This window comes from Phocoena sinus, chromosome X, assembly GCF_008692025.1.
Source record: "Phocoena sinus isolate mPhoSin1 chromosome X, mPhoSin1.pri, whole genome shotgun sequence".
Taxonomy (NCBI): domain Eukaryota; kingdom Metazoa; phylum Chordata; class Mammalia; order Artiodactyla; family Phocoenidae; genus Phocoena; species Phocoena sinus.
In genome coordinates, this window is record NC_045784.1 from 33,253,381 (window position 1) to 33,277,479 (window position 24,099).

Below are 24,099 nucleotides of genomic sequence, written 5' to 3' on the forward strand. Positions count from 1 at the left end.
TCTCTTTATCCCTACTACGGAGCCCACTGAAAGGGAAAAGGATCAAGGGTAGAAGGGATCAAATAAGAACAATTGCCCGGTTGATTCGTGTGTGCAACTCTCTTACCTTTAAAGTTTTAAAAGAAGTATCCAGGAGTCTCTCCAGCTACCCATGCCCAGTCCACATGTAGCTCAGGATCTCCACAGAGGGAGGGAGGTGGTGTTCCATGGGACCCTGGAAAACACAAAATCCGTCTTCCCCTAATAAACAATGTGGGGGTGGCCTGGGGCCCTGGTGAATGTGGATGTCTCTACATAGTTGAAGTATAAAAACATGCCCTGAAAATCATGATTGGGGTTGATCAGGGGAAAGAGTGAAGGGAATGAGACTGGGCAGGGGTTGAACTAAAGGGGGTCTTCACTTTAATGGTTAATTCTGGATTAGCAAGATGGGGGGCCCTGGAAGCCAACACGGCAGAGTCCCTCTTTGAAAAGCTCACCCTGTGCTACAGTGTTAAGGGAAACTGAGCCTTAGCCTGTCTTCCCCATAGATGTGAGGGTAACTTCCTCTGGTCCCCTATGCAGGACATGCAGTTGTCCTTAGAAAACCTCTACTTTCCCCTTATAAACAGTGTGGTTATGTGGGGTGAGGTGAGAGGGGCGGTTTGGGGCTCTGGTGTCTGTGGGTGCATGTGTATGGTAAAAATGTGGATAAAAACATGTTCTGTAATGCATCATACCGGTTGCCTCCCAGGAAGAAGTGAAAAACGGGATTGGGCAGGGGTTAAATAAATGGAGTCTTCAACTTTATCTGAAGTATTTTAGCTTATTAAATTATGCAAGTGTTAATGTTTATTACTTCTCAGTAATTCTAGTTCATTCTAGTTGTTAACAACATCAGGATTTCCTTCTTTCCCATGGCTAATACTCCATTGTGTGTGTGTGTGTGTGTGTGTGTGTGTGTGTGTGTGTGTGTGTGTATGTATATATATATACTCCCGGACCAGGGCACGAACCTGTGTCCCCTGCATCGGCAGGCAGACTCTCAACCACTGTGCCACCAGGGAAGCCCGGTTCAGTTTATTCTTAAATATTTTATTGCTTTTGATTTTATTGTGAATAAGATTGTTTTCTTTATTTTTCAGATGTCTTGTTAGTGTATAGAAAATACAACTGTTTACATTAGTTTTGTATCCTGCAACTTTCCTGAATTCCTTGATTAGTTATAACAGGTTTTTGGTGGCGTCTTTAGGACTTTATATATATAAAGTCGTATCATCTGCAAAGACATTCTGACTTCTTCCTTTCCAGTATGGTTTCCTTTTATTTCTCTTTCTTGCCTGATTGCTATGGCTGGGACTTCCAGTACTATGTTGAATAGGAGTGGTGAAAGTGGGATTCTTGTCTTGTTCCTGATCTTAGAGGAAAAGCTTTCAACTTTTCATCATTGTGGATGATGTTAGCTGTGGACTTGCTCTATATGGCTTGTATTATGTTGAGGTGTCTTCTCTCTATACCCAATTTAAGAATTTTTATCATGAAAGAATGTATTTTATTAAATTATTTTTCTTCATCAAGGTGATCATATGATTTTTATCTTCCATTCTATTAATATAGTGGGTCAGTTTTTGATTTGCATATGTTAAACTATCCTTCCATCCCAGTGATAAATCCCACTTGATCATAGAACGTGACCTTTTTAATGTGCTGCTCAGTTCAGTTTGCAAAGGTTATACTGAACAGGGATATTGACCTGTAGTTTTTTTTCTTGCAGTGTCCTTACCTGGCTTTGGTATTAGGGTAATGCTAGCCTTGTAAGATGATTTTTGGAGTGTTCCCTCCTCTCCAATTTTTTGGAAGTGTTTGAGAAGGATTGGTGTTAATTCTTCTTTAAATGTTTGGTAGAATTCACCAGGGAAACCATCTGGTTCTGGCTTTTCTTTGGGAGAGCTTTTTCATTAGTGATTCACTTACCCTGCTCATTATTGTTCTGTTCAGATTTTCTGTTTCTTCCTGATAAAAGTCTTGGTAGTTGCATGTTTCTCAGAATTTATCCATTTCTTCTAGGTTCCAATTTGTTGGTGTATAGTTGTTTATAGGATCTCCTATGATCCTTTGTATTTCTGTGGTATCAGTTGTAATGTCTCCTCTTTCATTTCTGATTTTGAGTCTTTTTTTTTCCTTAGTCTAGCCAAAGGTTGTCAATTTCATTATTTTTTTTTCTTGATGTATGCATTTGTCACTATGCATTTCCCTCTTAGAACTGTTGTTTGTGCATCCCATTTGTTTTCATATGCTGTGTTTCCACTTTTGTTTGCCTCAAGATAATATTCTATTTCCCTTTTGAATTGTTCTGTGACCCTTTGGTTGTTCAGGAGTATGTTTTTTTAATTTCCACATATTGGTGATTTTTCCAGCTTTCCTTCCATTGCTGACTTCTAGTTTCATACCATTGTGCTCAGGAAAGTTACTTGGTATGATTTCAGTCTTCTTAAATTTGCTAAGACTTTTTCTGAGACTTACCATGCGATCTATACTGGAGAATGTTTCTCCTGTGCTTGAGAAGAATGTGTGTGTTCTCCTGCTGTTGGATGGGATGATCTGTATATATCTATTTGACCCCTTTGACCTAAAGTACAGTAAAGTCCAACCTTTCCTCATTGATTTTCTGTCTGGATGATCTGTGTTGAGAGTGGAGTATTAAAGGCCCCAACTATTATTGTATTGCTATTTATTTCTCCTTTTACATCTCTTAGTATTTGCTTTATATTACTTAGGCATTCTGTGTTGGGTGCCTAAATATTTACACTTGTTATATCTTCTTGATGAATTGACTCCTTTATCATAATGACTTTGTGTCTTTTGCCATATTTAGCTTTAAGTCTATTTTGTGTGATAGATGCATAGCTACTTATGCTTTGTTTTGGTTATATTTGCTAGAAATACCTTTTTCCACCCCTACACTCTATATATATGTATGTCCTTAAAGCTAAAGTAATTCTCTTGTAGGCAACTTATCACTGGATCTTGTTTTTTTTATCCATTCAGCCATCCTATGTCTTTTGATTAGAGAATTTAATCCTTTTATGTTTAAAATAATTATTTATAGGTAAGGACTTACTATTGCCATTTTGTTCATTGTTTTCTGACTGTTTTGTACATCCTTTGTTCCTTTTTTTGCCTCTCTTGCTGTCTTGATTTGATGACTTTTTGTAGTGGTATGCTTTGATTCCTTTTATTATAATCTTTTTTTTGTATCTAACACAGGTTTTTCCCTTGCATCTTTGGGGTTGGTTACTGATGATTATTGTGATCCTTTGGTCATGTCATGTTTCCTTGATGTTTTTCATGTTCCTTGAAGTTTTGCATTGCTGTCTTTTCATTTGAAGCAGTAGTCACCTCCTACAGTCTTTACTAATTGCCTTCAGGAGAGAAATACCTGCTCTGAGCCCTGGTAGTGATTCTGAGGCTTTCTCAGACCTTCTATTGATATAGCTGCTCCATACTTCTTCCTCCCTCTTGTGGCAGAAGTCTTAAGCTTTTTCTTTTCTTTTTTTCTTTTTTTTTTTTTTTTTTTGCGGTACGCGGGCCTCTCACTGTTGTGGCCTCTCCTGTTGCAGAGCACAGGCTCTGGACGCGCAGGCTCAGCGGCCATGGCTCACGGGGCCCAGCTGCTCCGCGGCATGTGGGATCTTCCCGGACCGGGACACGAACCCATGTCCCCTGCATCGGCAGGCAGACTCTCAACCACTGTACCACCAGGGAAGCCCCTTAAGGTTTTTCTTATGCCTTCTCTTGTTCTTGTGCTGCACCAGTACAGGTGATGACAGTCTCACTTTTGTTTTCAAAAAAGTGGCACTAAATCTCAAGTTTGTGGTGTTTCCCTAGCCTGCAGATTTGGGCGATTTTCTGCACGTGCTCACTAGCCATTTTCCAAAGCTCACCCTGCCACCACCACTGGGAGCACACACAGGGAGCTGACCAAAGTGTGTGGGGGGGGGGTGTGTGTAGAGGAGGCATGCTGAGTACTGAGGGTACCCACAGGTCAATTGGGGTCATCCATGAGCAAGGCCTAACCAGTGTTTGTGGGCAGGCTTCTTGATGGAGTCCAAGACACAATTATTAGGATCCATGTCCCTTTAATGCCCTCTAAGAGGCCTATCTGCCACTCTCTCAGCTTCTTCTTGACCCCCAGTCATGAAGCTCACAATTCAGTATTCCTCTCCAATGTGTCTGAAATTTGTATTATTTTTTCCAATGGTGTGTTGGAACTTTTCCTCTGGAAACCTGGACTTCCACAAAGGTTCTCACATCTGTGGGTGATTGTCTAAGACAGTGTTTTCCAGGGGCTCCTGGACTGTGGCCAAGAGAAGCTGGAACTGGTTCACAGGCTACCCCAGGAGCCATACATGGGACCAAGTCAATATGCCCTTTACCCAGTGTGTGGGTGGTTGAGACTCCTTCTGGGACATTTAGCATATGGAGCTGCATCATCCCACAGCTCCCACAAAGGCACTGTTGTCCATGAATGGATGCCAAATTGTTGTTGAGGGGGGACGAAAACAATAAATCTCTCATTTCACCATGATGCTGACGTTACTCTTGCTAATATTTCTACTTATGATTTTTCATCTGTGTTCATACTTTAACATGTAGATTTTTAAAAAATATGTGTGAGTAACATCCCTGTCCTGCTTTGGTGTTAGGATCATTCTGCCCTTGTAAAACAAATTGGGACGTTTTCTCCATTTTTATATGCTCTGGAAGAGTTTTCGTGTCATAGGTGTTTTGTTCTTAGGAGGTTTAGTAGAATTCCCATTAACATTATCTGGATTTGCTTTCTTTTTGTTAAGATAGATACGTTTATTTCTGTGAAAAAAATGCCTTTGGGATTTTGATAGGGATTGCATTGAATCTGTGGATTGCTTTGGGTAGTATGGATATTTTAACAATATTAAGTCTTCTAATCCATGAAATGGTATGTCTTTTATTTGTTTCTTTTTAAATTTCTTTCAGCAATGTTTTGTGTCACGTTGATTGATTTTCATACATTCAACTATCCTTGTATCCCATGGATAAATCCCACTTGGTCGTGATATATGATCCCTTTAATGTGCTGTTGAATTTTGTTTGCCTAGTATTTTGCTGAGGTTTTTTGCATCTATATTCATCAGAGATATCGGCCTGTAGTTTCCTTTTCTTGTAATTTCCTTTTCTGACTTTAGAGGTAGTGTAATACTGGCCACATAAAATGAGTTTAGAAGTGTTTCCTCCTCTTCAGTTTCTTGGAAGAGTTTGAGAAGGATTAGTATTATTTTTTCTTAAATTCACATGGGGGCTTCCCTGGTGGTGCAGTGGTTGGGAACCCACCTGCCAGTGCAGGGGACACAGGTTCAGGTCCTGGTCCGGGAGGATCTCACATGCTGCGGAGCAACTAAGCCCATGCACCACAGCTACTGAGCCTGCGCTCTGGAGCCCACGAGCCACAGCTGCTGAGCCCACGTGCCACAACTACTGAAGCCCGCACGCCTAGAGCCTGTGCTCTGCAACAGGAGAAGCCACCGCAATGAGAAGCCCGTGCACCGCAAAGAGGAGTGGCCCCTGCTCACCGCAACTAGAGAAAGCCCACGCACAGCAACGAAGACCCAACACAGCCATAAATAAGTAAATAAATTTATTAAAAAAAAATTCACATGGAACCACAAAGGACTCCAATGAATGCATAAAGAAGAAGCAGTGAAGAAAATACAAATAGGAAAGAAAGAAATCCTCTCATATGCTGCAATATGTATGAACCTTGAGGACACTATGGTAAGTGAAATAAGCCAATCACAGAAGGACACATACTGCATTATTCCACTAATAGAAGATATACAAAGTAATCAGGCTCATAAAAAGAGGGTTGGATGGAGATTTCCAGGTGCTGGGGGGCAGGGAAAACTGGGAATTTGCTGTTCAATGTGTATAGACTTTCAGTTATGCACAAAAAAGTTCTAGATATCGTGCTACACAATATTGGGATTATAGTTAAAGATACTGTATTGTACACTTAAATTTTAATTAAGAGGGTAGATATTGTGTTACATGTTTTCTACCACAATAATAAATCACTTGTAATAGATGCCTTGTAAATATATCTGTTGAATAAATGAAAAGTAAAAATAGATAATCTTACTTATTATACTTAGTAATCTATCAAGATTCTTCCTTAGATTTCAAGCTATTAATTGCCATTACATACCATTTTGGCCATCCTAACATATTTTAATATGTAATTCTCTTACTGCTTTTAGTTTCTAAATAACTTAGAATATCAAATTTTATTTTCCCTTTAACTCAAGAAATTTAGAAAGATGCTTATAAAATTTAAAACAGATGTTGGGATTACCACTTTTTGCTAATTTCTAATTGTATATGATATCGAGTGAGAATGTAATTGCCCTAATTTCATTCATTTCTTTTCGTTCATTGTTCATTTAACAAGTATTTATTGCATGCCTACTGTGTATCACGCACTATACTCATCAATGAGGATATAGCATGGTCAGACAAAGGCCCTTGTCTTAAAGGAACTTAAAGCCTAAAAATAAATAAGTAAATAAATATGATTAATTTCAATTGGGATTAAAACCATAGATAAGTATTTAGTTTACTGTGGTAGAGAATAGCTATTGCTGGAGGAGACATTATTATTATTTTGAATAAGGTGATCAGGGATACTTCTGTGGGTTGATGTTATATTGAAGGCCAAAGGATAAGTGAGAGTCAGCATATAATAGCCAAGGGAAGGCATTTTAGGTGTTAGGGTATCAGAAAGGAGGAGGTGTATGTCACTGAACCATAATGAATTGAGGTAGAGTTGTACAAGGTAAGGTGGAGATGCAGGGTCTTGTAAGCAGTATTAGAGTAGTCCAAATTATATTCCAAGTGCAACGGCAAGGCTGTAAAGGGGTTTAAGCAGGCAAATGATTCTGGCTGTTCTGAAGGATGTTGGGTTTGGGGAAGAGTTGAAGCAAGAGGACCAGGTAAGAGGTATTGCAGAGGTCCAGGTGAAAGACCATGGTAGTTGGAACGACAGGGGTGGCTAAGGAAATGAGATATAGACAGATTCACATGGATTTTGGATAAGCTGATAGGATTTGTTCATGGATTTGAAAGTGAGAAATAAGAATGGAGAAAATCTAGATTCAGAGATTTGGACTTGAGCACCTGGGTTGATGGTAGTGCTGTTTATTAATCTGGGGACTTTTGCTGGGGATACATTGGAGGTGGAAGGGTGGGGAAGGTATGTCATCTAAACAAAATCTGAGATGCATATTTTAGACATCCAAGTGGAATTGTCACGCAGGTAGCCAGAAAAATGAATCTGGAGCTCAGGAGGAGGTCTTGTTTTGAAATATACATATAGGAGGCATCAGCTACAGATGACGTTGAGGTCAAGGTACTGGAGAAGCTTACCAGAAAGAGAGTGGAGAGAGAGTATGGCGCAACCTGCCACACACCCAGGGCAGCTAACATTAGAGAGCTGCTGGCCCCACCTGGACCATTACCTCATTCCAGACTGTGACCACCTGTGTCCACACCCAGTGGCTCCAAATCAGCCTGGCTTCTGGTTTCTCCTTTCAGGATGTGAAAAAGAGTTAGCTCTTTACGTTGTCTTCAGGGCTATGGATAGAAAGAAATTGTTTCCTAGTTAAAAGAAGATTCCCCAAGGAAATGATCTCCGTTTTCCATATGTCTTTTTTTTTTTCTGTTCCCTTTAAAAAACCTCAGTCTCTCACTCAGTCCACTGTGTTTGACCAGATGAAATCTGTACCCATGTAAAGTCTAAGGTTGTCCATGTCTGGGGAAAAAATTCTCAAAATATTTTGTTTCTTCTGAGCCGCCTGTGTGTTACAAAGATAAAAGTTGAAAATTACAGATTTTTGTATGCCGTATTCAAGGTTACAGGAATAGTGAGTCTTTTTAAAGCTAGCAGATTGCTTTGAACATCTAATAAAACGTGAATAACATAGTAATTACCATCCACAATTCATCACTGCATTTTAACACTTTTTTAAAAAATGAAAATTATGGCCCTGTGAGTTCAGTTTCCAGAAAATGCTATTGGCATTTACCTCTTCTTAGTCAAAGTTGGTCAAAGTTTTTACTTTCTTTCTTTCTCTGCTTGCTTGAAGGACCCCTCCTCTCTCTGACCTCCACTCAGATCCTACCTAGTAACTGTACTCCTCTAGATATGAGGAAGCACAGTGTAAGCAGCTGTGTTTATAACTGTAAATTGACTGAGGATTCTTATTTTCCTGACTTGGAGAGGCAGTTTGCTGTACTGATTTCTTAAGCTCAGATTACCTGGCTTCAAATCCCAGTTTATCCACTTACTTATCTTGGGTGAACTTGGCCAAGTTATTTAACTTCTCTGTGCCTCAGTTTCCTCACACGTAAAATAGAGATAATAAAAGTGTCAATCCCATTGGGTTTTTGCAATTAAATGAGCTATATGTAAATCATTTTGAACAGTGTCTGGTATATAGTAGGTACATTATGTGTTAGTCATCGTTTATCATCACCACCCTCATTGTCCACCCACTTCTAAGTTTTTTTGTGCTGTTTATGCTTTGGGGAGAGGATTTCATGTCTGTACTCTGCCACTGGTGGGTCTCTTGCATTTTGACCAACATTCGTTACCCTGCATATTTAGAAGGAAAAACTCTTTGTAGCTGCTTAGTTGCCAGGTGTTGCCAGGATTCAGGAGGGTAGATCGCTATTTTCACTAACCCAAACTCAGGCCCAAGACTACAAGCGAATTTTGCTATGACAGTTTTCCCTGGTAATCCTCCCCATTCTGTCTCAATGAGCTTCCCTTTTAAATCACCCCGTAGAACACTTTTTGCTTATTCTTCCCAATTCCAGGTTGCCCAAGTCTGTGTTTTCCATCATGAACTACCTCTCAGTTCTCAGAGATGGAAAAGAGCAAAAGGATGAAGTGCTAATCGTTAATCGTAATCCCCCTGTCATCTGGAGGTTGGGATCTGGAAAGGAGAGGAATGGGTGGGCACAAATGGGGGGCTGAGGAGTAGGCAAACAGGATCACATTAGAGCTACTAACAAAATAATAACTAAAATTGATAAATAACCACACACTTCGCCATGGGGGTTCTCAAGCTTTGTTGCACGTTAGAATTACCTCCAGGGTACATCCCAGACCACTTATACCAGTCTCTGGGGGCTGGACCTAGGCATCCCAGGCAGTCAAACCAGCATGAGCACCTTGCTACTTAAAGTGTGGTCTGTAGAGCAGCAGCAGCAACCTCACCTGAGAGCCTGTTAGGAACTCAGTAGTCTTAAGAACTACCCCAGACTTACTGAATCAGAATCTACATTTTTTAAAATTTTTTGGCTGCGTTGGGTCTTCGTTTCTGTGCACGGGCTTTCTCTAGTTGCGGCGAGCGAGGGCTACCCTTCGTTGCGGTGAGCGGGCTTCTCATCACGGTGGCTTCTCTTGTTGCGGAGCACGGGCTCTAGGGCGCACGGGCTTCAGCAGTTGTGGCTCGCGGGCTCTAGAGCGCAGGCTCAATAGTTGTGGTGCACGGGCTTAGTTGCTCCACGGCACGTGGGATCATTTCTTTTCAGTCTTTATTCTTTTCTGCAGCTGTGAATTCCACCATTCTGTCTTCCAGGTCACTTATCCGTTCTTCTGCCTCAGTTATTTTGCTATTGATTCTTTCTAGTGTAGTTTTCATTTCACTTATTGTATTGTTCATCTCTGTTTGTCTGTGCTTTGATTCTTGTAGGTCTTTGTTAAACATTTCTTGCATCTTCTCGATCTTTGCCTCCATTCTTTTTCCAAGGTCCTGGATCATCTTCACTATCATTATTCTGAATTCTTTTTCTGGAAGGTTGCCTATCTCCACTTCATTCAGTTGTTTTTCTGGGGTTTTCTCTTGTTTCTTCATCTGGTACATAGTCCTCTGCCTTTTCATCTTGTCTGTCTTTCTATGAATGTGGTTTTTGTTCCACAGGCTGCAGGATTGTAGTTCTTCTTGCTTCTGCTGTCTGCCCTCTGGTGGGTGAGGCTATCTAAGAGGCTTGTGTACGTTTCCTGATGGGAGGGACTGGTGGTGGGTAGAGCTGAGTGTTGCTCTGGTGGGCAGAGCTCAGTAAAACTTTAATCGGCTTGTCTGCTGATGGGTGGGGCTGGGTTCCCTCCCTGTTGGTTGTTTGGCCTGAGGCGAGCCAATACTGGAGCCTACCTGGGCTCTTTGGTGGGGCCAATGACAGACTCCCGGAGGGCTCATTGCAAGGAGCACTTCCCAGAACTTCTGCTGCCAGTGTCCTTGTCCCCACGGTGAGCCACAGCCACCCTGCCTCTGCAGGAGACCCTCCAACACTAGCAGGTAGGTCAGGTTCAGTCTCCTATGGGGTCACTGCTCCTTCCCTTGGGTCCCGATGTGCACACTACTTTGTGTGTGCCCTTCAAGAGTGGAGTCTCTGTTTCCTCCAGTCCTGTTGAAGTCCTGCAATCAAATCCCACTAGACTTCAAAGTCTGATTCTCTAGGAATTCCTCTTCCTGTTGCCGGACCCTCAGGTTGGGAAGCCTGACGTGGGTCTCAGAACCTTCACTCCAGTGGGTGAACTTCTGTGGCATAAGTGTTCTCCAGTCTGTGAGTCACCCACCCAGCAGTTACGGGATTTGATTTTACTGTGATTGTGCCCTTCCTACCGTCTCACTGTGGCTTCTCCTTTGTCTGTGGATGTGGGGTACCCTTTCTGGTGGGCTCCGGTGTCCTCCTGTTGATGATTGTCCAGCAGCTAGCCATGACTCTGGCGTTCTCACAGGAGGGAGTGAGAGCACGTCCTTCTACTCCGCCATCGTGGTTCGTCTTTTCTGTTGGTACAGTTTTTGATGGTCATTCTGACCAGTGTGAGGTGATGTTATAGAGATTTTTTTAAACAAATTAATTTTGGCAATATAACCCAGAGGTAGATAAAAGGTCACATATACATAACATGCATCCATAGACATACATTGACCCACAGAGACCTTATAGCTTCCATTCCAAATTTTAGCCATGAATAAGATACAACAATACAAAACTCACTTGTGTATAAATAATGATTGAATCCAAATTGTGTCTGGCAGATGGAACAAGTTAGGATTACCTGCTCCAGTGGCTAAAGCTTTTTACTAATATTTTCGGAGAAGACTTTAAAGATTTGTATTTGTCCTTGACAAGTAATATTATGGAGGCTATGGAGTAGATTTTGTGCAACGGAGCTTTGAAGGCAGTTGCATTATTAAAAACATCCCCCCCACCCTCTTTTTCTTCAGTCTTAGGTGATTATGAGCAGTGTTTTAGTTACCATGTCTTTGAAACACAATCTCCCCAGGAGCTAAGATTTACATCTTCAAGGATTTGCATCTTCAAGGGACAGAGAAAGATTGTAAGTTTTCTCCTAGGAGTTTTAGTGCCCTTTGGATCATTTCAGGAATCCCAATAAAAGGTAGTGGCACACACACCCCAGCAATTAGGGGAATACACCCTGTAAAAAGAATTCTCTGGACTCATGGTCCAAGGGGGCCCATTCAGGGTTGGAAATGAAGAAGGGGTCATTTGGGTCACTGTGGTCATGGAAACCATCAACCCATTGGACTGTGCCAATTTTGGGCAGCAGGAGATGGTTCTCGTCTTAATGTTTTCCATTCACTGTGATGCTTAGCAGTGATCACTGTGGTGGAAGGCTGGGGATGGTGCTAGGCAATAAATATCCAAGTAAGGAGAGGGACGGCTCTGGTACAGGTATCGGTGGCTCTAGGAACCTTTGCCTTCTCTTCTCCCTCCTCCTCCTCAACAGAGGCCCCAATAAGCTCGTCAGCTTTTCTTTTGGTGGCAGGAATGTCTCATGAGGCATGTTTCTCCATTCTGCCTCATTCAGGGGAAAGCTGAGGGGCTCAGGATCTGTGGTATCATACAGGAGAGGGGCAGGTTATAGATTTTAGGATCTTCAGAGATACCAACCAGTTAACACGTTTTGGTAGCCATGAGTAGCAATTCAGAGTTTGTTCCCGCCCCCCCCAGAAAAACACGAAAACCTGCAATGGCCAGTTAGCTTCCCCTTCTTCTTCCTCCTGCACAAAATCTTTAGGAAAGGTTTGAATTTAGTTAAGGTATAGTTTCTGATCTGTTTCTGTTGCACTTCTTGATTTTTTCCTATTGCCTCAATCTTAAGTATTATTATTGGAAAATTTTGAATGACATCACTGTGAGCCCTTTTTGTGGGCAGCTGCTTTCCTTTTCAGGGTGTGCCTCCACTAGCATGATGTGCACAAGGTCTTTGGAAAAAGCCTCTGAGCCTCTGGAGCGTAATACCACAGTCTTGGCGTGTTGGTGTGCTGGCACTGAGTAATGCCCTGGAAGCTTCCATGGGGTTTTACCTTTATCAAGGAGCTGGTACACCTCCTTAGAGTTGTTAGGAGGTGCTGGCACCAGGTGCTCAGGACAGGGCATCTATAAATATTTGTCCATTAATTGTTTAGCAACACCATGGCCGGGATGATTATCTCATCAGGTCTGGGAGGCGAAGAGCAATAGGTAGTGAGTGAAGCAGTGACACAGAGACTGTAGGCCTCTGTTGTATTTTCCCTTTTGTGGTGCCATCAGTTTCCTGTCAGTCAGGAGGCTATTTCACTGTTCTGGGTTAAGGCTCACAGTCCAAGCGTGACCCACCAACTCAATTTTCAGAAGTCTCCTATCTTCCTTACCTATAGGAATCCTTTCATCCTGCCTTTAACCCAGAGCCTCTCCTTGGTCAGTGACAATAGCCTGGTGATCCAGTCCACCTTCCTAAGTTCTCCTTGGCCTTGAGGTGTGGAGTACCCTCACACACATTCATAGTCAATTAAAGCCTCTACAATTAGTGCTCTAATCACCTGATTAGACCACATGCCCTTGATCACACTGCTCTGGGTATACTGTTGAGTTATTATAGCAGCCATGATATGCAAGCAACATGCAGCAGAGGCAGTATGTGAAAGCACACAGCAGCTCAACAGACCTCAGGTAAGCAGTGCCCTTTCTCAGATGGGGTTACCCACCTGAGTTGGTTAGGTCATGGTGTGTGATCCTTTTCATATATTATTGAAATCAGTCTGCTCGTATTTTGTTGAGGAGTTTTGCATCTGTGTTCATCAGGGATATTGGCCTGTAACTTTCTTGTAGCATCCTCGTCTGGTTTTGGAGTCAGGGTTATGCTCACCTTGTAAAATGAGTTTGAAAGTGTTCCCTCTCCTTTTTTTGGAAGCCTTTGAGAAGGATTGGTACTAACTCTTCTTTGAATGTGTTGTATATTTCACCAGTGAAACTGTCTGGTCCTTGTCTTTTGCTGGCAGGTTTTTTGTTTAATAATCTCTAATTTAATTACTGGTAATTGGTCTGTTCAGATTTTCTATTTCTTTATGATCCTGTCTTGGTGTTTGTACATTTCTAGGAATTTATCCACTTCTTCTAGGTTGTCAAATTTGTTGGCAGGTATTGTTCATAGTAGTCTCTTACATACTTTGTGTTTCTGTGGTATCAGTTGTTATGTGTCCTGTTTCATTTCTGATTTTATTTTAGTCCTCCCTTTTTCTTGGTGAGTCTAAAGGCTTGTCAACTTTGTTTAGCTTTTCAAAGAACCAGCTCTCAGTTTCACTGATTTTTCTATTGTCTTTTTAGTCCCTAGTTAGTTCATATATTTCCACTCTGATCTTTGTTATTTCCTTCCTTCTACTAACTTTGGCCTTCGCTTTTCCTTCTTTTTCGAGTTCACTGAGGTATAAAATTAGGTTTTTTACAATTTTTGTTTCTTGATGTAGGAATTTATTGCAATGAACTTCCCTTTAGAACTGCTTTTGCTGCATCCTGTATGTTTTGGTATGTTTTATTACCATTTCATTTGTCCCAGGAATTTTTTTTCTCTGTGATTTCTTCGTTGACCCATGGGTTGTTCACATGTTGTTTAATTTCTGAATTTTCCAGTCTTCTTCTTGTAACGGACTTCTAGTTTCATCCCACTGTGGTTGGAAAAGATGCTTGATAGCAGCTTTCAGTCTTCTTAATACATTAAGGTTTGTTTTGTGTCCTAACATATGAACTATTCTGGAAGAAATTATATGTGCACTTAACAAGAATGTGTATTCCATTGCTTTTGGATGGAATGATCTGTGTCTCTCTCTCAACTCAAGTCCATCTGTTCAAATGTATCACTCATTTAAGGCTGATGTTTCCTTATTGATGTTCTGTCTGGTTGACCTATCCACTGATGAAAGTGAGGTATAAAAGTCCCCTACTATCATTGTACTGCTATTTTCTCCCTTTAGGGCTGTTAATCTTTGCTTTATATATTGAGGTGCTCCTATGTTGGGTGCCTAAATATTTACAAATGGTACATACTCCTGTTGGACTGACCCCTTTATGTAATGCCCTTCTTTCTCTCTTAAAGTCTATTTTGTCTGGTGTTAAGTATAGCTACTCCAGCTTTCTTTTGGTTCCTGTTTGCATGGAGTATCTTTTTCCATCCCTTCACTTTCAGTCTCTGTGTCCTTACATGCAAGGTGAGTCTCTTGAAGGCAGCATATAGATAGGTCGTCTTTTTTTTAATGCCTTTTGATTACAGACTTTATTAGTTCATTTACATTTAAAGTAATGAATTATAGGTATATACTTACTGCTGTTTTGTTAATTCTTTTCTTACCATTTTATAGTTCTCATTTCTTCTGTTCTTTTCCTTTGTGATTTGATGATTTTTAGTAGTATGCTTAGATTTCTTTTGCTTTAGCTTGTGTGTCTACTATAGGGTTTTTGCTTTGTGTCTACCATGAGGCTTACATATAGCAACTTGTAACAACTTAACAGTCTATATATTTTAACTTTGAACACATTCTGAAGTTCTACGTTCTTACTCCTCCCCCTGCCACGTTATGTTTTTCATATCACATTTTACATCTCTTTATCTTGTATATCGCTTACATACCGTTGACCCTTGACTAACATGGGTTTGAACTGCCCAGGTCCACTTACACATGGATTTGTTTTCACTAAATATGTACTACAGTACTACAAAATATATACTGTAGTACTACACAATGTACAGTTGGTTGACTCCACAGATGTGGAACTGGTATATGCGAATTTTCAAGTGGGTGGAGGGTCAGCACACTTAACCCGTGTTGTTCAAGGGTCAACTATGTCTGTAGTTAGTTATTTTTACTACTTTTGTCCTTTAACATTCATACTCGCTTTAATCCACCATTTTACTATATCTTTACCAGTGAGCTTTATCCTTTCATATGTCTTCTTGTTACTAGTACCCCTTTTTTGTTCAGCTTAAAATTCCTTTAACAACATGAACTCCTTTACCTTTTGCTTGTCCAGAAAACTCTTTCTGTCTCCAACTAACTAGCAATACTTAGATGGGGAGCGTATTCTTGGTTGGAAGTTTTTCTTTCAGCACTTTGACTATATCATGCCACTCCCTCTGGCCTGCAGCATTTCGCCTAAAAAACCTACTGATGATGGTCTTACAGGGGTTCCCTTGTATGCTACAAATTGGTTTTCTCTTGCTGCTCTTAGAAGTAAGTAAGTCTCTCCTTAACTTTTAATTATAATGTGTCTTGGTGTGTGTCTCTTTGGGTTCATCTTGTTAGTTTGGAACTCCCTAGGCTTCCCAATCTGGATGTCTGTTTCCTTCCCCAGGTTAGGGAAGTTTGAGCCATTATTTCTTCAAAATATCTTTCTGTCCCTTTCTCTCTCCTCTCTCCACCTCCTGGCACCTCCCTAAAATGTGAATGTTAAGTCAGCTTGATGTTGTCCCCACAGTCCCTTAAGCTATCATCATTCTTTTTTTTTTTTGCTGCTCTGACTGGGTGAGTTCCACTGCCCTGTCTTCGAGTTCACTGACCTTTTTTGCTTCATCTAGTCTGCCGTTGAACCCCACTAGTGTATTCTTCAGTACAGTTATTGTATCCTTCAGCTTTGTGACTTCCTTTTGAAGTTATCACTGAGTTTATCCATTCCTTTCCTGATGTTCCTGAGTACAGCAACATCTTTATGACCATTATTATTTATTTTGAACTCTTTATCAGATAACTAAGTCACTTACCTCAGTTTCATTAAGGATTTTTTTCTGAGGTTTTTACCTTGTTTCATGTGCAACATATTCCTCTGTTTCTTCACTTTCCTTGACTCTTTGTATTGGTTTCTATATAGTAGATGAAACAACCACCTCTCTGTCTTGAAGGAGTAGCCTCATGTAGGAGATGAACCTTATCATTCAACCCTGCTCTATAGCTCTTGGCTGTCTCTCAACCAGCAATCATGAGAAGAGGAGAGTACAAATGCAGGATATTGGAAATGCATCGGAAATTAAAGAGCAGTAACTTTTAAAACAATCTTGTTTATATATAGACTGCTATATCAAAAACCTCATGGGAACTACAAACCAAAAATGTACAATAGATAGATACACACACACACACAAAAAGAAAAAGGAATCCTAACACAACACTGAAGATAGATGGTCATCAAATCACAAGAGGAGAGACCAAAAGAGGAAGGGAAGAAAAAAGACCTTCACCACAAAATCCAAAACAAAATGGCAATAAGAACATACATATTGATAATTACCTTAAATGTAAAGGACTAAATGCTCCAACCAAAAGACACAGACTAGCTGAATGGATCCAAAAACAAGACCCGCATATATGCTGTCTACAAGAGCCCCACCTCAGACCTATGAGACACATACAGACTGAAAGGGGATGGAAAAAGGTATTCCATGCAAATGGAAATCAATCAAAAGAAAGCTGGAGTAGCAATACTGATATCAGACAAAATAGACTTTAAAATAAAGAATGTTAAAGAGACAAGGAAGGACACTACATAATGATCAAGGGATCGATCCAAGAAGAAGATGTAACCATTGTAACTATTTATGCACCCAACAGAGGAGCACCTCAATGTATTAGGCAAATGCTAACAGCCATAAAAGGGGAAATCGACAGTAACACAATAGTAGTGGGGGACTTTAACACCCCACTTTCATCAATAGACATACACAGGCCTTAAATGACACACTAGACCAGATGGACTTAACTGAAATTTATAGAGCATTCCATCCAAAAGCAGCAGAATACACATTCTTGTCAAGTGCACATGGAACATTCTCCAGAACAGAGCACATGCTGGGCCACAAAGCAAACCTTGGTTTACAATTAAGAAAATTGAAATCATATCAAGCATTTTTCCAACCACAATGCCATGAGATGAGAAATCAACTACAAGGAAAAATGTGTAAAACAACACAAGCATGTGGAGGCTACAAAATATGCTACTAAATAACCAATGGATCACTGAAGAAATCAATACCTAGAGACTAACGAAAATGAAAGCATGACCATCCAAAACCTATGGGACGCAGCAAGAGCAGTTCTAAGAGGGAAGTTTACAGCAATACAGTCTTACCTCAGGAAACAGGAAACATCTCGAATAAACAACCTAACCTTACACCTAAAGCAAGTAGAGAAAGAAGAAACAAAACCCAAAGTTAGCAGAAGGAAAGAAATCATAAAGATCAGAGTAGAAATAAATGAAATAGAAATGAAGACAACAAGAAAAGATCAAGGAAACTAAAACTGGTTCTTTGAGAAGATAAACAAAACTGACAAACCTTTAGCCAGATTCATCAAGAAAAAAAGGGAGAGGGCTCAAATCAATAAAATTAGAAATGAAAAAGGAGAAGTTACAGCACATGCCACAGAAATATACAAAGGATCATGAAAGATTACTACAAGCAACTCTGTGCCAATAAGTTGGACAGATTCTTAGAAAGGCACAATCTCCCATGACTGAACCAGGAAGAGGTAGAAAATACGAACAGATCAATCATAAGTACTGAAATTGAAACTGTGATTTAAAAACTCCCAAGAAACAAAAGCCCAGGACCAGATGGCTTCACAGTCAAGTTCTATCAAACATTTAGAGAAGAGTTAACACCTACCCTTCTCCAACTCTTCCAAAAAATTGCAGAGGAAGGAACACTCCCAAACTCATTCTATGAGGCCACCGTCACCCTCATAGCAAAACCAGACGAAGATCCTACAGAAAAAGAAAATTACAGGCCAGTGTCACTGATGAGCATAGATGCAAAAATCCTCAACAAAATACTGGCAAACTGAATCCAACAATACATTAAAAGGATCATACACTGCCATCAAGTGGGATTTAGCCCAGGGATGCAAGCGTTTTTCCATTATCTGAAATGATTGTCAGGCCTGTCTGGTCCCTTCCGATTACATTTATTATCTGTATCATTTTAGCCTTATCTAAAACTACTGAATCCCTTTAATCTTTTTCATTAAAATTTTTTCTTCATTAAACGAATGTTCATTCCCTCTAAAGCACTGTTTTACCAAGTCTTTTTTTTAATATTATATTTTTATTAGTTATAATATCACATTGTAATATAGTGTATCATTATTATATTTAGTTATAAATTATTATTTTCCATGCAAGTTAAATTTGATCCTTACATGTAATCTGAAAGATCCAGACCAGGGTTAAGAAATGACAAAAGTAAAAGCCATCATGGAAAGAAGGAACAAAACAAAACAGAAGCACCAGTAACAACAAAACCTGTTACCTCACATTGGAGATCAATAATACCTTCTTCATAAAGCAGGCTGCTTGCCACTCACCTGGTCGGCAAGTCTTAATCCATATGAATACCTTCTGCAGTAAAGATTAAGGATTTTTACCAAGTCTTGAAATCACTTATTTGCTCTTTCTGAATATCTTCTGGCTGTTTTCAGTGAGACAGAGAAGAATCTAAAGAGCTCAGAAACACATAAACTGGGTTTACTTGTTTGAAGGACAGTTATAGTATTTTACTTGATTTCATGTGACTATTTCTCCAATTCTCTTGCCTCAAAGACAAAGTAAGGCTAGTTTCCCAAGAAATAAATCTGTCAGTACCTTTTATTCAGATCAGTGTTACTTGCTTTCAGCTCCACATTTAACATGATGAGAAGATTGAATTTTCTAGGAAAGTGTCCAGGTTTAAAATACGTTATACATCAGGGCAGACTGCTTTTTGGTTTGCTCTGACGCCAGGCCTGTGGCATTCTAAATCCCAGCCTCAACATTTGTGTGTTAAATGACCTTGGTTTTATTATTCGGTAACATCTCTGAGCCTCCATTTCCTCATCTGCAAGGAGGGATGATAATTATACCTTCATTATTGGGTGTGGCTTAAGAATTGAGTTGCTATAGGTAAAGTAAAAATCGGTGTTGTAATTCCATTTTTGCCTAAGCTTTATTTTTAACCCTGGAAAATACAAGTGTGACTTTGTTTTAAAGTTTGTTTTCTCCCAAAGAAATAAATTACTAGTCTGTAGATTTATTTCTGAGCATGCCGAAGAAACCTCAGAAATTGAATCACACAAGCCAAGCATGAAAAAAAAAGTCATTTTCATGTGCATCATTGATGCTTGATTATCCCAAAGTGACTGGACAAGATTAAAAAGCCACATTTTATTGTGTTTATCTAAGATTAACATTAGATAATTATCTGAAATCACATACTTATTGTGTTTTGTGGTTAAGATTAAATGCGGGGCGGGGGAAGGAGATGGTGATCTGAGAGATTAGGAAGAGAGGAGGGATCCTCATCTATATAGGTAAAGAAGATCCACTACAAATCAGATACTTGGTAGGTCTCTGTAAGTACATTATTAAAAAGTTTATTGTGGTTTAGTACAGTTTGATTCCAGATTTCTAAAGAATGTGTATGTGTGTAAGGATTCGAATGTGAGTTGGAAGTGAGAGTAGATGTAAACCAAAAATGTTAATAGTGATTATATGTTTGCAATGTAATTAATTGCAGATGATTGGTTTTCTTTTTTAGATGTTTCTGCATTAGTAAATTTTTATGTAATATATATTTTCTGTAGTAAAGTTGGCAATCCTAAAAGTAAGTTATGCAAAAAGATAATAGTGTAGTTTTATTGTTTAAAAAAACTTCATGTATCTGTGTTTCATGAGTTTTCAACTTGTGATTATCAAGTGATTGTTTCACTAATAAAAATATAATTTCCAGTTTGGGGCATTGTCCTAAAATAAATGCTGTATGATTTGGGATTATACTGTCTCTACTCTTGGCTTGTTTTAATAGTGCACCTTGTGTATTTTCATCTGTACATAGCCTTTAGTAAATACCATATTTCTTAAAACATTGAAATTTTATCTTAGAATCACAGAATGTTGGAATAATAATGTACCTTATAGGAGACTGAGTTCAGGGGTGGAACATTGATGACTGTGGGTCATTTGTTACACCCAGAGAATTTTAAAAGCCTTTATGACTAATAAAATATGGTACTATAAAACAAGCAGCTTTATAGTGCCCACCGTCTTACTTTCTGCCAGATATTTAAATACTATCAGTGACCTGTAGTGCCTGCAAATATTGTTAAAAAAAGAAAAAAGCTATTATTGGCTACGTTTAAGCCTTGAAAACAAAGTCAATAGCACTGGGGGTGGTGTCTGTACCAAGGTTTGGGATATAGATTAATCAGGCAATTTGAAGCAGAGGCTTGATTATGATATACAAGAATTCATTATAATCACTACTACTCATTGAATGTTTATATGCTAGGGACTGACTTACTTAGATGCACTAGAGCTGTGTACTTTGGGGCTGGGGAGGAATATCTGGTAGAAGAGGATCCCAAACAGAACCATTAAGAAAACAAGGCATTCATCTGTGAAGCATTTGAACACTAAGAGCCTACAACAGCCAGAAATAGCACAATGATGATGGGATGCCTGAACGAGAACCTCGTAACGGGACATGGAAAATGGTATTTAACTTATATTTTAAAGGGAAGATTATGTTCTATATTTGGAAAGAGGAAAATCCCTTATGCTTTTTTTCCCCTTCTAATATGTCATAACTGAAAATACAAATAACACCAAGGCTTGAAGACTTTGGGTTCTGACTGACTGTTGTAGGGGAGGATCCGGAGTGAGCACCATGATTTGTAACTTCTTGTCAGGGAAAATATAGGCTGTAGGTCATCTGAACCAGCGAGTCTGGTTTTGGGTTTTGTCTTCATCATGTTAACAGAACCCAGATATGTGTTCATTTGCTATCTCCTATCTTTTGATTACACTGATTTTCAATTCACTTCGTCTTGTATTTTCAGAAGGAGTTTTGGAACACTTACACAAAAGCACAACAAGGAGAGAGTAACAGAGGAAGTGACTGGTTTCAGTTTTACCTTACCTTTCCATTAATCTTTGGCCTCTTCATTATCCTCCTTGTCATTTTCCTAATCTGGAGATGCTTCCTAAGAAACAAAACTCGCAGACAGACGGTGACTGAAGGCCATATTCCTTTCCCTCAGCACCTCAATATCATCACTCCGCCTCCTCCACCAGATGAAGTCTTTGATAGCAGTGGATTGTCGCCAGGCTTTCTGGAATATGTAGTTGGGCGCTCAGATTCCGTCTCCACTCGCCTGTCCAACTGTGATCCCCCACCGACCTACGAGGAAGCCACTGGTCAGGTGAACCTGCGGAGGAGTGAAACAGAACCTCATTTAGATCCACCCCCAGAGTATGAGGACATCATCAACTCCAACTCAGCCAGTGCCATCGCTATGGTGCCTGTGGTCACCACCATCAAGTGAAACTGCACACTTCTTTTTATTATAATCATTTTTAAAATACTAATGAAAGAACTTTCTAGCACTTTACCACTACATAAATGTGCATTTGACTTATTGGATTCTGACAGCATACCACTTCACATCCTCTGATTTGATTTTCATTAGTTTTGTTTCCTACTATAAATTCATTATCCATGCTCATTTTTGCTAATGGAAATATGTTAAGAGGGAAAAATACTAGTGGAGGTCTTCATGTGAGGAGATGTACGTGTGTAGGCATGTGTTTATGTATATATGTACATGCACATATGTGTGTGTGTACATCAGCCCAGTGTACGGGCAACTGTCTTAAAAAGTCATTAACATCTATCTAAATCACCTGTAAAGTTAGAACATTACTCACCAAAACCGGGGTGGGGGAGAAGGCACCAACAACTTGTGTAACAGGTAGCAACATGCTGTTGAATTTTGAAAATAAGATGAACTTAGCATGTTTTCTGATTCTTACAGGCTTTTCTTAACCTTCTTCAACTACCTTAAAAGGGAAAAAAAAATGGATGTAGTCAATCTTGACTTTAGGAACAGCTCAGAAGGCGACAGAGAAGGAAGGCACAATAAACAATACCTTGCTTATTTCAGTGGACAGCAAGAAAATCATGGGTCCTTAGTGGCATTTGGTTGGTTTCGTAGGAGGGATTTTTGTTGCTGTTATTGACTGCCTCCCCCACAAAAATTAAACAGTATTTGCTCAGTATCTTTGCATGTCTCATGCTATTTGTATTAACATCTTGATGGAGTGGATATCCTGGCAAAAGAATAATTTCTCAAGTAGATACACGTATTAATGACAGGGAACAGATGCAGATTTCTCCTTTGCCCATTGGCGACAGTATTTGTTTCTCGTTGTTTCATTGCCCTTTACTCTACTCCTTCTCCTACCACCACAGAATCTTCAAGCACCTAAGAATTTAGTTACAATTCCTGAAATTATTTTCTTAATGTTTTTATATAGGGTGAGGCCTTTGTCTCAAGATGATTAGGAGGCAATTTTCCATTAAATGAAGAACTGTGATTTTTATATCGTTCTCCAGTTGGTGGAGGAAGATTGCGAAGTCTGTGCTGTGCCAGGCGCCCAATAAATCTAGCTACACCTGCACACAGACCTCATTGTTGCTGTTTCATTTTGTATTTTCATCAGATTTTTGTTTAACTGCAGGATTTTTACTTTTCCCTTGGAGCAGGGGGAACAGGCTGCGAATGAACTGCCAACATAAACTGGCTCAAAAAGGAAAAAATAAAACTTATACATGCACTGATGGAAAATTCATTATATCGGTCAGGGAAATGTCTGTGCCACTCCCATGACTGCGTAGTGTTGGATAAAATGGTTGAGCAGGCAGAAGGAATGCAGGTTTTGGAAGTGTCATACCGTGCTGCCTCCATCTCCAGCCCAGCCAGACTCCCCCAAACCCAAGGAAGGAGGACCCTGAACTAAGGAGTCAGATGACCTGAATTTGAATTCCGCTCTGCCATACACTTGCCAGTCTCCCTTGGCAAAGACCCACATCTGACCCTCAAATTCCTCCCCTCTGAAACAGCAATGGTATCCTTTGCCCTGCCTTTCTCCTGGGGCTTAAAAAGTATCTAATGAGATGGCGTGCATGAAAGTCATTTGTAAGACGTGAAGAGCTCTCTGGGTGAAAGGTCATAGCATCGTTCTCATTGCTCCTATGAAGGGAGAATTTTCTCCCCGTTTCCCTAAAATGTATCTGAGTTTTCACATAGTGAGGAAGTAGAGTAGGCGGCTCCATAAATGGCTAACGTGTTCCTCATCTGAGTGTGTGGGCTCTTAGTTAAACACCTGTCATTCTCTGGTCTCTACCGATGCTGGGCCTACGGAATGACGACTGCCAGCTCAGCACAAACAGGATTAAGCAAATGTTGGAAAGGGAACTAAGATGTCTGTGTTTAGATAATAGGTTTTATAGCTTTCATGGACTAAAAATGAATAAATCTTGAACCTGGTCTCAGCAGAAATGACAATATTATTTTGAATTTGGTCATGAGTACATGGTGATCTGTGGCTTCTATTTAAAGCTGAGAGTGGGAGTGTTGGAGCCAGTGATTTGTGTGCATGTGTGTAGGTATGTATTTTGGTTTATTTTTAAAGCAAAAGTAAGGCTCCTTTTGTGTGGACTTTTTTGTCATTAATAACAGGCCTTAGATTAAACCAGCAGTTTTCCAAGTGTGGCCAGTGAACCCCTGGGTGTCCTTGAGAACCTTTGAGGGGATCTGTGGGATCAAAAGTATTCTCATAATAATAACCAAGACATTAGCTATCTTTCCACTCTCTCTCAAAAAGTAGTTAAAAATGTAAAAGCCATCTTCCCATGAATTTTTTTTTTTGTTTTAGAAA

General features: G+C 39.9%; 1 protein-coding gene across 1 annotated transcript in view; it reads left to right on the forward strand.

Moving 5' to 3' along the window:
• Positions 1 to 22,437, forward strand: part of PRRG1 (proline rich and Gla domain 1) — a 62,784-nt gene extending 40,347 nt beyond the window's left edge. The window contains exon 3 of the mRNA XM_032620678.1: positions 21,219 to 22,437. Coding sequence (XP_032476569.1) covers positions 21,219 to 21,704 — 486 coding nt within the window. The 3' untranslated portion in view covers positions 21,705 to 22,437. The remainder of the gene's footprint in view (positions 1 to 21,218) is intronic.
• The last annotated feature ends 1,662 nt before the right edge of the window (positions 22,438 to 24,099 follow it).